Genomic DNA, 17,529 nt, shown 5'->3' with positions numbered 1-17,529 from the left:
GGAAGGGAGACCTCAAGAAGGGGGAACTAAGCTGGGAGGACAGAGGGAGGACCTTCAACAGGAATGCTTAGTAGTGGCTACCTGACAAGAGAATTGGGAAGGCTAGAATAGGCAGAGGCTTAGAGAGGAGGTTGCACATATATGTACTACATCTGAGGGACCAGCAGGATGTATGAGCATGTGTTGGAGCATCAATAAAGAGGTACGAGTCACTAAGATGAGATTATCAAAGAGAGGTAGTATCCCATGGCATGCAACAGAGACTCACAAATGTCAGCCAGAGGGGTTAGGAAGAGTTAGGACTTGGGGAGTAGTCTGAGAGCCCCAGAATTAGTGGCTGAATTCCCCCCTTCCCTGACCCAAGGTGGATATCCCATAGTTACACCACCAGTAATTATTTTGAGGTAATTTACTTCGATGACATTACTTTGAAAATACTTCAAACATATGCAAGTGGTTGTGTGTAAAGGGGTCTAAAAGAGGGTGAGGGTTTGGGGGTGGGGTAGACCTTTAGGGTAATGGAGCGACCACCCCAATACAAAAAGAAATTGAAGAAAATGTTGAAGTAATTATTTTGAAGTAAATTACTTTGAAGTAGTTACTGACATCTAAATGAGATGGCATCCCAAGGTCACCCAGCAAAGCAAAGACCGGGCAGAAGCCAACTCAGTTACAATTCTTGATGCTTGCCCTTCTTCCAGTGGTCGATCCCTCTCTGGAGCTTGTCTTAATGCAACACCTGAGACATCCCCATTCAGAATCATTAAATAGGAGGGTGATATATACAGAACTGATGAACCAACCACCTTAGATTGTGTGTGAAAATTATTCCCTGTGGATTGTTGAGTATTGGGACCCTGACTTTGAGATCGATTCCAAAAGTTACCTGTTTACTTTTCAACCTGAGAAGCCATTCTGCTATTTGTTTCCTTTGTTAACAACCCAAGGGGGATACCTTTTTTATTGACCTGAATTGAACCCTCTTTCTGCTCACAATAAAAGGGCTTTACATTACCTCCTGTGTCAGTGCATCACATTGATCCCCACTGGGCTTTGTGACACCATTTTTATTATAAGAAATGTTATTGATATTTTCATGAAATGCAAAAAAAGGTACATTACAGAATCTCTCATAAGAACCTCATTCAGAACAAAAGGACAGCAACTTCAGTCATTCCCTCAAGTTAATCAGAAATTATAAGAAGCAGTAATATGCATCTATCCTGCCTCGTTCCATTTGCCCCATATTTTGGGGAATTTTCACGGGCAGCCCCAGGAATTGTAAATTCGTTTTTCCAATAGCATACAAACATCCATATACGAAGATCATCTACCAATTTTGGGTGTCTCAGCACTCCCCCTCAAAGCATTCTTTCATAGCAGGTAAATGAAGTTTCACCCCATATTCCCAGTATTAACAGCTTCAGGTTTCTAGTATATTGCCTCCCATCACTATTGCACGTCTGTCGAGAGTCAAACTCCAGAATCTGCATACTTGGGGGAACTCCCATAGTATGTTTATAGTACGAGCATTATGGATCCCTCACTCTACTTTGATTGGAAGAGCATTGTCTAAGCATAATATATTCTGGGGGGGGGGGGGGGCAATGTATTGCACTGAAATGGATTCTGGGGGGGCAATGTATTGCACTTAGATGGATTCTGGGGGTACGCAATGTATTGCACTTAGATGGATTTTGGGGGTGGGTAATATATTGCACTTAGATGGATTCTGGGGGTAGGCAATGTATTGCACTTAGATAGATTCTGGGAATAGGCAATGTATTGCACTTAGATGGATTCTCAGGTGGGCTAAGAATTTCACTCAGATGGATTTTGAGGTGGCCAATGTATTGGACTTAGATGGAATGTTGGGGTAGTTACCCAGGGTAATCTAGACACAGTGGACCCCTTGCTCACTGTGCTTAGAGAGGCACAGCTTCACCTCAGTTATGAGACCCAAATAGGCCGAAACAAATGTCTGTGGTTGTTGTTGATTTCTTGTTCAGAGGAGAATTGCCTAGCATTTTGGTGCTGGACTGCCCGAGTTGGTAGTACCAGATTGATATGCAAATATTTATTTCTCCCCTGTGAAAGGTCAGTGAGCTCCCGAGGGGCCACCTTCTCAGAGAAAAGGTTATTTGGTCTTGTTCATTCTCGGTAGAAGCGCTCCCAGACCTTTTATTGAACACTTTGAGGCCTTAGTCACTCCAGTTCATAGAAATCCAGAGAGCCAAACTTAGATGAACAAAATATTTTTGGTCGGACGACTGCCTAAGGGAAGTTTTGATCAAAGCAGATCTGCAGATCCCACAAGGCTCATTGCTATCAATGTTGCTTTCAATGGATACCCATGACGCCTATAACATACCTATTCGAGGATCTTAACCTCTCTTTGTACCTGTAAGATGATGATTTCAAATGACTGATCTGATTGTAATATGACTGGTGAAAAGCCTATGAGCTAACTTGAAATAAGAATGGACTGGATGAATGCTAGTAGCAAGACAGCATCAGTACTGTGTTGATACTAGCTCAGAACCATAGTCAAGGCTCAACTGGCCCACCTTCCAGGCCACTATGTCAGTCTCTGGTACCAGCACTAAAGATCTTGGAATTCTGTTAGACGTTGACCTCGCTTTCAAACCACAATAGCTAAGTCAATTAGGATCTTCAAATCCTCCCATTTTTGGACCTTATTCACAAAGTGAAACACGTTAATGTACTGGTCCATTATAATAATGGACTATTGCACTGCCATCTAGATTGGAATAAAAATATGGCCACAAGTCTCAGGTGCTTTAAGCACTGCAATGACTCGCAGTGCAGCAAACTGCAAACTCTTCTCAACCGTGCGCAGAGTCATCTGGTCTGTGCATCCAGAATTGCAGGATTCACCACAACCTCCCAAGAAATCCCTGCTGTGCAATTACCAACAGGCTGAAATAATAATCAGCTCCCTGCAGCAAAAGCAGCAGAGGTAAAATGGAATCCATCTAAGGCCTGGTTAACTTTAAAATAAACTCCAGTTTGAACTAAGACTAGGGCCTTACTCCTTGTAACCCTTAATTGCATTCCTTAAGTATAGCACTCAATTTCTACCTGGCTAGGTTTGCACTCCACGAATCCTGTACATACATACAAGCCTTTAAAAACACATATTCCATAAGGTCTTCGCAGCCTCGCAGCCTGCCTGCCATCTTGAAAATTCGAATTAGGCAATACGACCCGAGGAGGGGGGGCATTATTGGTTGGGTAATGCCCTTGGACATAGTTAAAAGCCAGAGCGAAGCTAAATGCACTTTTTCTCGACGGAAAATGGCCGCCAGGGATCAGGAGGAGGGACTACATGTAGTCCCTTCTCCATTTCCATGGTGGCCATAGAATGGTGTGAAAAGAAAAAAAATGGGCGCTATGGAATGGGAGAAGGGACTACACTTTGTCCCTTCACCCTTTCCATGGTGGCCAGTGGCGGAGGAACCCAGAGCTACGCCAGTGATTGGGAGCATTGCCGTACTGGTAAGGCCCGGGTAGGGCCAATGAGCTTGCTTTTTTCAATCTCATTGTCCCTCGCCCGGTACTAATATGAAATAAAGCTTTCTTAGGTGTCTGGAAAAAACTGAAATGTTTGCAAGGAATGATAGACATCTGGGGCCAGATTACAAAAGGTTTGCACTGGTGCAAGTGCAAAGTTTGCACGGTATTATCACTAGGGCAAAGATTGCCCTATTTTTAAAAACACTGGGACACATTAAAAAATCATTGCGCCTCGGCAAGTGCAGTTTGGCATATTAAAAGCACCAGGGCAAACATTGCCCTAGTGCAAAAGATGCATTCTCAGTACATTATTGTACCAGGGGCAATTTTAGCCCTGGTGCTTTTAATGTGCCAAACTACACTTGTCGAGGTGCAATGATTTTTTAATGTGTCCCAGTGTTTTTAAAAATAGGGCAAACCTTGCCCTAGTGCTAATACAGTGCAAATGTTGCACTTGCACGAGTGCAAACGTTCTGTAATCGGGGCCCTGCTGTTTTGCTCCCTCCTCTCTCTCACTCCCCCACTTTCATCCTTCTCCCCCAGTACTGTTGGCTGTCTGGGGCCAGATTACAGAAACTTTGCACTGGTGCAAGTGCAAGCCTGCATCGTATTAGCACTAGGGCAAAGTTTGCCCTATTTTCAAAAACACTGGGACATAATGGACAACTATTTCACCATTACAAGTGCAGTTTGGCATGATATAAGCGCCAGGGCAAAAATTGCTCTGGGACAAAAAAGATACATTTTCACTCCATTATTGCAACAGAGCAAGGTTTGCCCAAGTGCTAATTACGGAATGGTATTAGAACGAGGGCAAACTTTGCCCTGGTGAAAATATGCATCACAATCACAAATTTATCTTTCTTGCACTAAGGCCATTTTTGCCCAGGTACTTATACCATGCCAAAGTGCACTTTTCATGCTGCAATGGTTTTCTAACAGGTCCCAGTATTATAAAAAATAGGACATCTTTGCTCTAGTGCTGATACCATGCAACTTCAACCATCAAAAGACATAAGCAACAGCAAGAAACTTACATGGTCCACTTAGCTCGAGGGGAGGACTGGAACCAATGCCATCTGCCGGTCTGAAATCTCAATCATATAAAAAAAAGGCACTTGCCAGGCCCACCCACCATATGCCCACATAATCAAACGGTTTGCCAGCTGTTAGCACGCTATAGCCAGGGCTCATCATCAATTTGTCATATATTGTCATGACATGCCCAGGGCACTCCCATCATAATGCACATCCATGTAACAGGTATTGCCATCATACAGATTAGGTACTACATTCATTTGCAATTATTGACATTAAAAGTCAAGTGCTCACACAGTTGTGATCAGAATGTGACCGGGAATATGCCTGTGAATTACATGTTGTGGTTGGCGTGGGACAATGACTGTCCCCATTGTGTATCTGGCATAATCTCTCACCATTTGCTATGCTGGATAGTTCTACTGGGAGTTGTAGTCCAAACATCTCGAGAGCCAAAGGTTGCAGACCCTTGCCTTAGATAGACCCACTTTTACACACCATGTCATGGCATCGAGTAAATGGCCCGCACAAAACACACCGTGGCGGTTCTATGTGATTACATAGTTTTTTTCCCATCGAGGAAGAATTCATAGAATTGTTTTCTTTTTATTGTATGACATTTTACCACAAATGTATGTAGGGGGAGACCCCCTGCAGGCCTTTCCCAATTCCACTTACCTATATTATTACCCTAACTCACCCCACACATACATTTGTGGTAAAACGCTGTGGAACAAATTCAACAAATTCTCCCTCGATGGAAATACCTGTGATGGAATGTTCCTATCCCAACTGTGGCTACTAGCAAAAACTGCTCTTTCAAAGCTCGTGCATTTGACCTCTAGACTACGCAAGCCTCTATTCAAATAGAGCCGATATGCCCCGAAGTGGTGGGCCCACCTTGTGGATAATGGCCCACCGCCCAGGTTAAGAGCCTGAGTGAAGCAAGGGTCCCTTAATGAGGGTGGCGGGACGTTACCCACGGGATAGGCCCAGCTTCTGAGGGGCATATCGCCATTAGCACTCGTGTAGCATGCTACACAGGTGCTAATGTTTTTTTTATTTTTAAAAAGGAAAGTATTTTCTTTCCATGCATGGGGTGGCGTCCCATTCCCCGAGAGAAAATACTCTACCAACATGGCAGCCATGGAATCGGAAGACAGAGATCCGCATGGAGCACCTCTTCCATTTCCATGGTGGCCAGACCAGCCGCTGGAAAAGCAGCATCGGGGGAGCTGGCCATCAGGTGGCATAGAACACAGGCTTTCAATGGTAGTGTCAGCCCACGTTCCTAGCTGCGTGATTGGCTGGCTCCCCCACCCAGAGTGCTAATGTGCATTAATACATTCAGCTAACTTATTTGCCGTTATCTAACTGTTGTATTTGCCATAAAACATATATGCCTTCCTTACCAGTTTAGAGGGATTGGACACAATACCGTATCAAAAAAGTATATTGTTTCAAATAGATTTAGATTATGGAGAGTCTAAAGCAGTACACTGACATGCAGAATGATCCCTAAATGGGAGTACCATATGCCAGGTCTACCTCTCAAGGGATTCTAAAGTACAGGGATGCCTTCAATCAGGAGTCAAAGCCATCATTGATGCCCATTTCCCCACCTAATCCTGCCACAAACCCTACATGATCTCCAGTTTTGAACTTGCTCTTTTGGTGCAATTGCTCCTCTCTGCCTTTTACTCATTTAAAGTAATGGCTGTTCTAGCACCCCTGTGTTGCTTCCTTTTCACTGTCCAATAGTTAGAGGCTATTAAAAGAACTGTTCTTTAGTAGAGAAGGGTCTCACTTTTGCGAGAGATTGCGAGTTGCGTTGGGAGTACTTGAATTGCTGGAACATGGCGGGGCATTACTTTGGTCGGTCTTAACTTTAGAGTGCAGGACACCATTAGATAGTTCCATAAACAAGCGAACATTTGCCCCACAGTACTACGACGAACATATGCACATCTTTAAGAAGCTCCAGGTTTGGAGTTTCCGGTGCAGACCTATATGTGTATCGAGCACATTGCAGATTTGAATGTAATAGAGGACTATTCAGTGATGTCCTCTTATGAGGCCACATGATTGAATTCATTAACATTTGGTAATATAACCCTTATACTGACAGCACTTAGAAACTGGAGAAAAGATCTACTCACAAAGATGGAGTAAATATCTGCACTAAAAGAGTTTACACATGTTTTACAACCCTTGTAAATAACTCAGTGCACACTTTTGCATACTCGTTATTTTGTATCTTATTACATCGAAGCAAATCGAATCAAACTGAATGTAATGCATCTTTTTATAGTCCCAAAACATTGGGCCTCATTACGAGTATGGAGGTAGCCATGCTGCTTTTAGCGGCATGGCTACCCCCATAACGGGTACCGGGTCTGGGTTCCTGGAATGGGAAATTACTGGGCCATTCCGAACTTGGAGGGCCTGGTAATTCCCTTTCCCGGGACCCGGACCCGGTACATCCCCATTTCCGATTGAGCCCCCATAGCTCAATGGGAATGGGGAGGATGCTAACAACGGGCTCGTTAATGACGGGCCCGTTGTTAGCATCCTGGTCTGCTAGCGGGTCCCGCTAAGGACGCCTGGTTAGACCAGACGTCCTTTGTGGGACCCAGGAGCAGACCTCGTAGTGCAGCGGTAGAGGGTTAATGGCGCGGGCAGCTCTACCGGCGCCGTTAACCCTCTACCGCCTGGGTCGTAATGAGGCCAATTGTGTTTTTGCATTGTATAAAAAACTATTTTAATTGCATTTCACTCCAACAGGACAATTCTTATGTATGTCAATATACCACAAACCTATTATTCACAAAATCACTGACACCACACAGTCATTTCACAGGTTTGCGCAACATAAACCAAAGCCAAAGCTGTCTGCTTCACAGTGCTTGTTTCCAATTCCACTGCAGTGAGCAATTGACTCTGGTTTTTGTGTGACAGCGGAGCAACACAACACACTCCACTGCAGTGAGCAATTTGCTCCATCTTTTTTCTGGAGAGTGGAGTCTTTCAGATTTTGAAAATAAGTACATTTTAAAAAAGAATACTCGAAACAAATCAATCAAGCAGACTTCAGTCGTGCGCATTTGTTCATGAGTTTGAAAGGGGTTCCCTTAATATACAGTGCAGGACTTTGCAAGAATCATTGAAAATATTAACAATATAAGAAGCCAATGAATGGGGCACTAATCTTCGGAGTCTTTTTGTGCGTTTATGCTGGATAAAAACTATCAGAGCCGTTAGATGAACAAGCAAAGTCAACTTCTTTTTTTTAAACATTGTTTTTTCCCCTCACTTTAGCACTCCATTAGAATGAAACAAATCCATTCCATATGACACGTGACAGAGAGCAGAGAAGGCAACACCCTGCCATAAACCCAATATAATCATTGAAGCGATAGGAAATAGGCACTGCTCTGTAGAGGCTGCGATAGATGCTTCTAGGGCAGTGGCAACCAAGGCAGCCAGTGCAGCACATGCCACATGTTCAGACATGCCTGTACTAGCAACAGGTGGCATGTCCATGAATGTGCAGAGGGTGGGCCGAACATCATATCCCCCCTTTCCGCATTCCATGCCATTCATTATGGCATTAAGAAAGTTTGGACACCACTGGTGATCAATCCTGGGCTGACCTATAGACTCTTTCTCTTGATGAGCTGTGCAAAGCCAGAACAATGTAAGGTCACCACACAGCATGGCGTTAACATATTAGTTTCCATCAATCACTGTAGTGAAATTCCATAGCCATGAAAAGATTCAGAGGCTCGTTATATATCCCGGTCATTATCCACTGGTACATTAACAATATATCATTTATGAGTGCAGACCGGCTTAAGAGTATTGAAACTTCCTTGCATTCATCTACAACGTGGGTTAACATATACCAGCCCGTGCATGGGATCTGACACTTCTCTTAGACAATTGCTGAAATGTTTGCTTTAATGCATGCATGATGCATTTAAAGAGTCACACAACAAAGTTACAGTTTGGGTCGAAAGTAGTTTTTTTTGGCAGCAGAAAATTGCTTATGAAATCCATTGCTTGTTTTGATATTGCTCATGTCAAGACCCGTCTATATCTCTAATTAGCGTGCAATTCACGCTCCTGTTGCATAATGAATCCAAAAGCACAGTTTCAGGATATTGGACTTGCCGCATGTATTCGTTACATGGCTAAATTCCAGTTTACATATGCAGATAGCGATGGGCATTGGGAACTTGAGTTTTGGACCGAAAGTCACAATTTCATAGATTCAGTAAAACACACGGTTATCTATACGATAATTAAATTTCAGTGGTCGCATGATGTGAGTGCAGGCTTGGAGCTCTGAGTCTGAAAGGGACAATATATTATAATATTGTGAAGAAGTGCCAGGCAATGGACTTTGGGTGCAATTGTGCAAGGATGAGGTTTATGCTTTGTTTTCAGCGATTGAATTAGAAAATGGAAATCAGGATTCATTTGAAGGTATGATCCTGAATAGATTGCCATTAAGTAAAAGGCAAAGGGTCTGATGTACATCTGAGGTTACTATGAGTAACTTCCACTTACTCCCCACTTGAACCTAGTACGGTCAAGTGTACCCTGAATGACTCATAGATCATTCTTTCCGCATCCAATAGCCCTCCGCAGGTTTAAATCAAGGTTAACTCTAAAGAACTCATTGCAACCTCTGTGTGAATCAATATCAAAGAGTTTTCCTTAGCTTCACAAATCTCATATGTTAAAAACCGACCAGGAAGCATAGTAGGACCCCTAACACAATAATATGGGGGTTTCATTATCCCACTTAAGGCTTGGGACAGTGACATCAGATGTCAATGCATTTGGACAGGGTGGGGGAGAGCAGACCCCCAGGGTGTCTAGGGCACACCAGCAGCGCATGCGCAGTGATCCAGTCATTTCTCACCGCACAGCTGCATGCAGTACAGAAAGAGCCACTGATGATGCAAGCAGTTTCTTTTCGTGACAATGTGGAAAGTGCGCTCCCCACTAGGAATCAGAGAGAGAACAAATGTGAAATACACTGTGCTGAAATATATAGAGAATGACACCAGATGTGTGTGTCTTTTTGTATATGCAACCCATGCTTTCTTGTCATTACAGTGAGGCCGAATTCGATGTTTGATGGTACCCAACAAGTGCAGCTGCACTGTGGGGACTGGGGGAGTTCTCCTCATCTAAATGTGGCACTCTCATGTGGCCCTTTACAGAGCACGCAGCAGGCCGCATTCCTTAATCAGAATGCACACTTTTAAACCACCCCGGAACTATGCGAAGTGTGCTGCCCCATTAGGTGGCATCTATACAGGAGGATCTAGAGACCTTGCAGGTCGCAGCCAGGAAGGAGGCTGCCTTGCAGGGACGTCATTTAGGGGTCCCACGTGCGACTCCTGAGGTCTACCTGGCTACCCCTGTGGTTTTCCCTGCTACCACTTAAAAAAAAAAAACATTGAAAATACTTTTTTTTTCCTTTTTAATTAAGGCTCTTGGACTGTGGACAGCAGCATGTGGTTCTTTGTTTCTGGAGTGGCTCATTTTCTGATAGCTAAAGCCGGTCAGACAGCTCAGTGGGTTGAGCGCTCGCTGCTGCAATGTGCGTGTGATCTGCAGGTTGCAGGTTCGGATCCCGGCAAGATCAACTCAGCCTTTCATCCTGCTGAGGTTGATAAATGAGTTGCAACACAGGTTGGGTGATATTGTATGTATATTTGTTCTATATGAAGCACTTACGCCTAAGTGCTATACAATAACACATCATTATCGTTTGGCCTTAGATATGTGTCACAGTAATTTGATAAATGGGCCTATATGCACTGATATTAATGATACATATGGTGATCCATTCTTGTATGGAATGTATAGCTCTTTACACTAACATCGTAACCATATTTTACGTAGTCGACTTAGAAACAATGATATGTGATGCCACTTCCTGTTTTGTCAAGGGGTGAAAAGTGTGTTTCATCGCTTCCCGTAATGTGACTTTGGGGTGGGGGTCAAATGACATTTCTTCCTGTGATGTCATCAGAGGTCAAGGGTCGTGTGATGTCACTTCCGCTACACCTGGCATTTTGGTAAAATGACGTCCATGCTGCCTTGTAACCCACCTTTCAGCATAAAATTGTCTTGTGCACCAATGAAAAATTGGCCCACAGTTGCAAATAGCTATTCATTCCTTTTGTGACACTGTTTGAATAGTACCCAGGGGGAGTGTTTTGATAAAATGCGATGCAAATTGTGCATTTTAAAGAATATTTATTCAGCAACACTGGTCAAAATTACTAGCCGCATACTGAAGTAACTTATCAACCTAGCCCATATTGGCCAAAAAAGTGGGCGCTTTGACCAAAAAACTGTCCCACACCAGCATTTTGTGATTTTTTGATACGGCCATGGGCCTATTACGCTATAGCCCAGTCCAAGCCTGCCTTTCAGTAGCAGCCGACTACTGCTCTGCCGTGTGTGTGGATTAGGCACACCCATAGCAGGAAACCTGAGTTTGCCCACGAGGGGTTGTGGTGCATTAATTCTTTCCCATCCCAACGGATGCTCAGGCCGCAGGCAAAGCCTGAGTAAATCACCCTGACACTGACTGACCCTGACCAAGGTTTAACTGGGTTACGGTACATGTCTCCTGCACACAGACGCACAGGGTGGCTGTATGTAATGAGCAAATAACCATTGGCTGCAATGGGCAATTTTCCAGCAACATAGGCCCTTGATACTGACCACAGGAATCAAGCCTATGCGTGTACACGTTTCCTCGGATACTCATTGAATTTGGGCCTCGGGAGGGTCTCTCGCGGGAAAGTAGGTACTGCAGGATTTGCAAGTTCAGTCACATGCTTGAGTCTCCAAAGCATGTTATGACCGAGTGCCAGCAGCGGGGCAGTCAGTAGCTGTATGTGAAACGTGTGCAACTGATTACGGCACGACACAGATTGAGGCGTTCTGGCAGTGTGGCCTAAACTCGAGGCTGCTCCAACTGTACATTGCACTTTATGGGATCTGAATAAAAGTGGGCCAGCTCCTGAACTGTGAGAATGTTTAAATGGGTGTACATATAAATATGATGTTTTAATGTTGTATGATTGGACTTTTGTATACATTTTTGTGTGTTTGAAAAGGAATTGGGTCATTTGCATTTATAGGTCAATATTTTCATGTGTTTATTAATGCATGTACATTTGTTTTATCTGAAAAGTTCCTTCGAGCTTTTCACATTAGAGTAAAACAAAATAAAAAAATAAGTTGAATTTCTAATTTTACCTACACTGTGTAGAGTAAACAGCCCATCTTTGAACACGTGTTTATAGTCCTCGTTGTCATGCTTACCTTCCAAACGCCTGCAATTTTTGTATAAAGTCATGAGACATGTTTTCCTACTAAAACTGTTCCTTTTTATATCAAATGTTCAATATAATTTAATTGACTGCATGTTTCTGTGCATGGTTAAATCCTGCCAAGTGTGTGCCTTGCTGAGCCTCTGCAAGGCTCCTACAGCCACTACCATCGCTGTGGCACTTTTCAACCAGTGGGAGTTCACCTTACAACGTGTTGGGACCATTCCGATGGTGAAAGGCACTATAGAAATGACAGTTACATTGCATCAGTGATAGGCGCTTCAAGGAAGTGCTCAACAGCTTCAGATTCAGCTGCTTGCAAACCACCAAGAGTTTCGAGGAAGTGTCTGTTTTCCAGAATGTTCTGTGGGTGTGCTCTAAAGTAAACCTCATCATTGCACCATTGCACCCATCAAGTGTTTTAGTTTGGAGGCTCGTCTCCATCACAGCCACAGGTCTGAGTCATCGTGTAGAATTGGGCCCCTTCTGCCCATCTCTATTGTAAACAGGCATCTGACATCCTATCCTTAACGGTACGATCAGGGATAAGAAAACATGCTTGCTATTACAAACCTTATAGAAAGAAATAGCGCCTTCTTTCTTCTGTTCAATGGATAGCACGTCAAAGGCATTGGACAAAGACATAACACATTACAGACAACACACCAAACACAATTCATACTGTACAACGTTTGACAGGTGCAAAGTTAACAACACAACACAATGGACAAAGTACATTAAAAATATTTTAAGTTGATATTTCAAGGTGTTTGTATAACACCACAAAAAGTCTAACTTTGAAGGTCATTAGCATATGTCCATGAAAGGGCATTTTTAACTGTCTATGTGATCCCCCGTAAAATTACAATTTGTGTCCCTAAACAACATATTGCAGCAAAGTATGACATTACATATCAGGCAATAGAGAATGTATTTTTAAGTCATTTCCAATTTTGGAAAATAAAAGTACAGCAGTGTTGATGTCCTCAACCATTTCATCACTAATGATCTCTAGGTCTAAGTAGTTCTGCTGGAAACATGAGAAGCACAAAATCCTACCTCTTTCCCTCCCATATTCTCAAACATTTTTTCCAGCTGGACTCTCAGCTGCTGGATGTTGTTCATTAATATGCATGGCTGCAGAAACAGAAAGGAATATTATAATGAGTGTGACAGTTCATTAATAGGAACACAATGCAACAGCCTAATCAAAAACAGTAGATGGCAAAACACAGATTTGAAGTCAGCAGATCAAGCACACTAGGATTTATTGGGTACCCTTACGAAAGGGACAAAGTACTAAGCTCATTCATATGCACTTGTGGGAGACTCACCCTAAAGTCACAATGTCTAGCCAAACCTACTTGACAGGTCTGTAATCCACAACAAATACATTGTGACTGATCCTGCTGACCTGCAGTTCATTCTTTTTTAACAATCTATGGAAGTCTTCGAGCTATGGCATGCCAGTAAACATTGATGGCTAACAGCCATACGCAGCTGTTTACTAAAAGTAGCAACGGCTGACGCATCCTATTAGGTTTACTTTAAAGAAAGGTTTACTTAGAGCAGTCAGCCCGCTGGGCCTTCACACCAGTTTAAATGGTGGTGCAAGCATCAAGATGCAGATGGAAATCTTACTCCTAGCTACCCCAAATGACACCCAAGCATACTGTACTTCACTGTCCATACAACATGGCTCCTGGGGTGCAGGAAGGAGTGAAGATTAAATGGACACAGCATGGCGGGAATACCTCCTTAAGCTTTGTGGGCCGAGGGCAGTCTATAGTCTCAGGAGGGGTGTGAAGTGCTAGCAGACGCAAACCAAACAGCAATGGTGCAAAGATAAAAAAAAAATAATTACCATCATATACTTTCATCAAACAATCAAACATGCAAATAACTAACTACAAAACGCAAGCAGAAACCCACCCCTGTAAGAGAACACAGAAAATACAGAACTTGTAGAGAATATCACTCTGGGTATTTGAGCAGGGGTGATCCACCATGGTATTGCAGCAATGTCAATTTTGAAAAGGATATGTCTTTTCAAGAAAAGGTACACATGGGGGCTTATAATTAAATATGGTGCCAGAAAATGGACCAGGTGGATAGGGCCTCACACGGGACATTTTGTCTTTCTTCCATGCTCGATAGCATTGAGCAAGGCTTCTCAGCATTGAACGAGTGTCCGGGCATGTGTCAAGTCAAAGAGCAGTGGTATGGGCACTACAATGCAGTGCTGTTTGGCGGTGGCAGGGACATGTGGGTTGTGGACAGGTGATGTTCGGTCAGAGGCACTAGAAGTGCCTCTGGCCTCACGTGCAAAGAAGCAGAGACTGTCTTTCACCAGCAAGCGGCTTGGCATGGCTCTGGACATTGGAGTTCTGCATCAATGTTTGACTAATGGTCAAATAAGATGGAGACCAGACGGCAGCGTTGAGTTGGGGATGCTGGAAGATTTGGTGGCCCTCTGTTGCAGAAACAGCTGTGCTTTGGTATCCAGCAAATGCGGAGGTGAAGGTGTTCAACTGTTGAGGACAAGGATCACTCCAGTGGTTCCCTCGCAGAATCATGGATGATGTTTAAGGTGCCCAAATTGGCATTGAGATGGTTCACAGTTTTGCAGTTGTTGTGAGTCCCAATTCGGGAGTATCAGGACAATATAAGCCTGTTTGTTGGACGCCCACTCCAGGGAGAACCTACCTACATGCGATCCTTTCACCTCTAGTGAGCCAGAGCTTAGTTCAAGTGTAGCCAGCAGTTGAAGCCCAAATCTACAGTTGTTCACCCCCAATAGTCTAATGGTTAAGGGACATAGATCTCCTCTGCCTTGGATGCCTCCTGCCTTCACCTCTAAGTCAGAGAACTTTGGAATGGACTGCATGTCTGGGCAGAAGTCCTACAGTGTCTTCTTCCTGGGGGCCAACAACAAATCAAGGAAGGAGTGGGAGACTGCTTCCTTGTAAAGGTAAAAGGTCACATGTGATTAGACAGACACAAGCCTACTGTAAAGAGTCAAATCACGGTCACTGTACAAAGTGACCCCTACCTTCTTACATCACAATAGAGTGACTTGTCCAAGAGTAAACAGAGGGGACAGGAATCAAATAGAGCCTCACAGAAAAGAAGGATGGCTGACCCCTTTCTTAGATCCAGTTCTCTCTCTCAGGCTACTCTATCTCTGCCCCCTTCCCAAACCTTCACTTCAAATGCTCCCTGGTGTGAAGCACCTTGGTTTGAGGGTAGCTATGGTTGTGACAGTGCCCTTTTGAAGCAGGGTTCCTAGGCCATCTCCTGCTGGTAGCTCTTGTCGCCTAAGGGAAGGTGTTACCCTTCCTCCCAGTGAATAAAAGAAAACAAGCATCTCATGAGGAGCAATGCAGACAGCCAGAATATACAGCAAGGGTTGAAACTTGTATGATATCAAACTGTTTTGGCTTTTAAAATGTGAGTGCTCTTATCAGTCACCATACCATAAACAGCTATAGTTTATTCTTAGAATTTACCCTGCCAACAAATGGGTAAAGTAACAAGTATTACATTTTGGATCAGAGGTGCAAAAGTTAAATTGCAGCTTTAATTAAAGATTACACATCACTGGCTCTTCAGACCCCCGTTCCAACATGCAACGGGAATGCCTTTTCACTCTGATAATTCCAGTGACTCCTAATATTCCTATTTTGATGTGCCCCAGGGTTAATTTCTCTTAGCATGGACCATTTGCCCCATTTCACCTCTCAGGGCCTTAGTTCCCTTCAGGCATTTGGACTCCGTTCACAGCCTTGCCATACTCGCAGTGTCTGTTCTTGCTCTTCATTCAAGTCGCATGCTGGGAACAGTTTATGAAGAGCCAGTGATGTGTAAACGGAGGGTCAGAGAATGCCAGAATCGGAATATGGGATTACACAAATTTGTAATAATCTAAGGACTGAAAGAATTAAGACATTGAAGTACGTGTGGCAAGTGGTGTCAAGAGAGACTGTGAAGTCAAATGAGTTGGGAGTGGAAAAGGTAGCTAAAGACACAAAAGCAGTATAAAGAGTAAAAGAAAAAAAACATGAATTGCCTTCTAGGAATCAGAATTTAGCATGGAAAGCGTGGAGAAAGATGGAAATTCAAGGACTTGTATGAACTACAGAAAGGCATCAGGGAGACTGGCTGAGCCTCTCTTGTATTCAAAGTGAAAGTTTGAAAAAGCTTAACATAGAAGAAATGAGGGGAACACAGACAGGCCGGGCTGTATCACATTTCTTGGATCCAGAGATCTACAGTGGCAACAGAAAAGTAAAATGTTCAGCTGTAATTAAAAATAGCAAGAAACTTTTTTTTTCACTGAGCAAGAGAGTGAAGTCCTTTCTTTCTGATAGTTCCTGCTGCGCTCAGTTTGTCTGCCACTTTTGCAAACTGTTATTAATCGCACTGCTATTATCACTTTTGTTTATAACTGTATGTTCAATGATCCCGTTTGTTTCTGAAATTGTCTTGTTGTTAAGCAAATTTCTTTTAAACAAAACCGAAGCATTTCGCCATGTCTTCTGGCAAATGTCTCACGTAAAACCTGGTTCGAATACGGGCATATGCAAAACAAATTGAAAACACTCCTTAACTACATGATTACTGTTTAAAATCATCTTCGACCAAGAGGGCATTGATTTTAATGAGTCCCAGGTCTTTGAGGAGATAGCAGCTTCCTGCTGGGGGCACCAGAAGGGCGATGGCGGGGGTACCCCGTGAGCCCTACAATCAGGACACCTGGCCCAATTGACAGGATGGATTGATGCAAAATGTCACTATGCCTTAAACAATATTTATCCTTAGTTACGTCCAAGTTGTGTTTTAGCTTGGGATATTCACAGATAAACACATGTCTGTTGAATGCGGGGTGCATCAGGGCTATGCCCATACCCCCATGTTATTTTATGTGTACATTGGTGACAGCCATAGTCATTGGCACCTTGTCTGCACATGCCAGCACCTTCATGAGAAAACCTTACTTAATTCCATACAATGTGTAAAGTGAAGGGCCTGGCAACACATACAAAGCCTTTCGTCAGGTGCCACTGGATGAATGTGAAATCTGTTGCATAGCACTGATGTGCACATGTGTTTGCCCATGCTTTATGTAAACACTTGACTGTCAGGGCAAACCCTGTTTACTTAGATATCAGGCTCCCTCTTGTGTTTTTGTGCTCTTCTGACGGCCACAGCCCTGGGTTAGCCACAGTGATTCATTCCCCTTCCAGGTTTTACATTTTTTCAGTATAAACCCCAGCACTACTGTTTCGAAAGAAATACCATTCTTCTACTCTCTGCACAATGGCAGAACAAAATATAAATACGATGACAGAATCCAATTACCTAGGTTTTGGAGGAATTGGTAGAGACGATTCTAGCAGCACCATCTCTGATTGAGAACATCCCCATTGCACATGTTCCATCAGATAGCGATGAATGAAATGAATTAGAAAGACTAAAGAAAAAACCTATCAGGACTGAGCTACACGTTCTGCTAATGACAGAGTATTTATGAGCACAAGCAGCCCCTGATGGGATTATCATCCGGATTGAACCACAGATTTTCCTA

At 43.4% G+C, this 17,529-nt stretch overlaps 1 protein-coding gene across 1 annotated transcript in view; it reads right to left on the bottom strand.

Moving 5' to 3' along the window:
* Positions 1–17,529, bottom strand: part of UNC13C (unc-13 homolog C) — a 1,404,640-nt gene that overhangs the window by 265,478 nt on the left and 1,121,633 nt on the right. Inside the window, exon 24 of the mRNA XM_069624856.1 lies at positions 13,002–13,079. Coding sequence (XP_069480957.1) covers positions 13,002–13,079 — 78 coding nt within the window. The remainder of the gene's footprint in view (positions 1–13,001; positions 13,080–17,529) is intronic.

This window comes from Ambystoma mexicanum, chromosome 11 (assembly GCF_040938575.1).
Source record: "Ambystoma mexicanum isolate Mex_15411 chromosome 11, UKY_AmexF1_1, whole genome shotgun sequence".
NCBI classification, from domain to species: domain Eukaryota; kingdom Metazoa; phylum Chordata; class Amphibia; order Caudata; family Ambystomatidae; genus Ambystoma; species Ambystoma mexicanum.
Note: the sequence above shows the minus strand (reverse complement) of the source record. Positions and strands in the feature narration are given on the sequence as shown.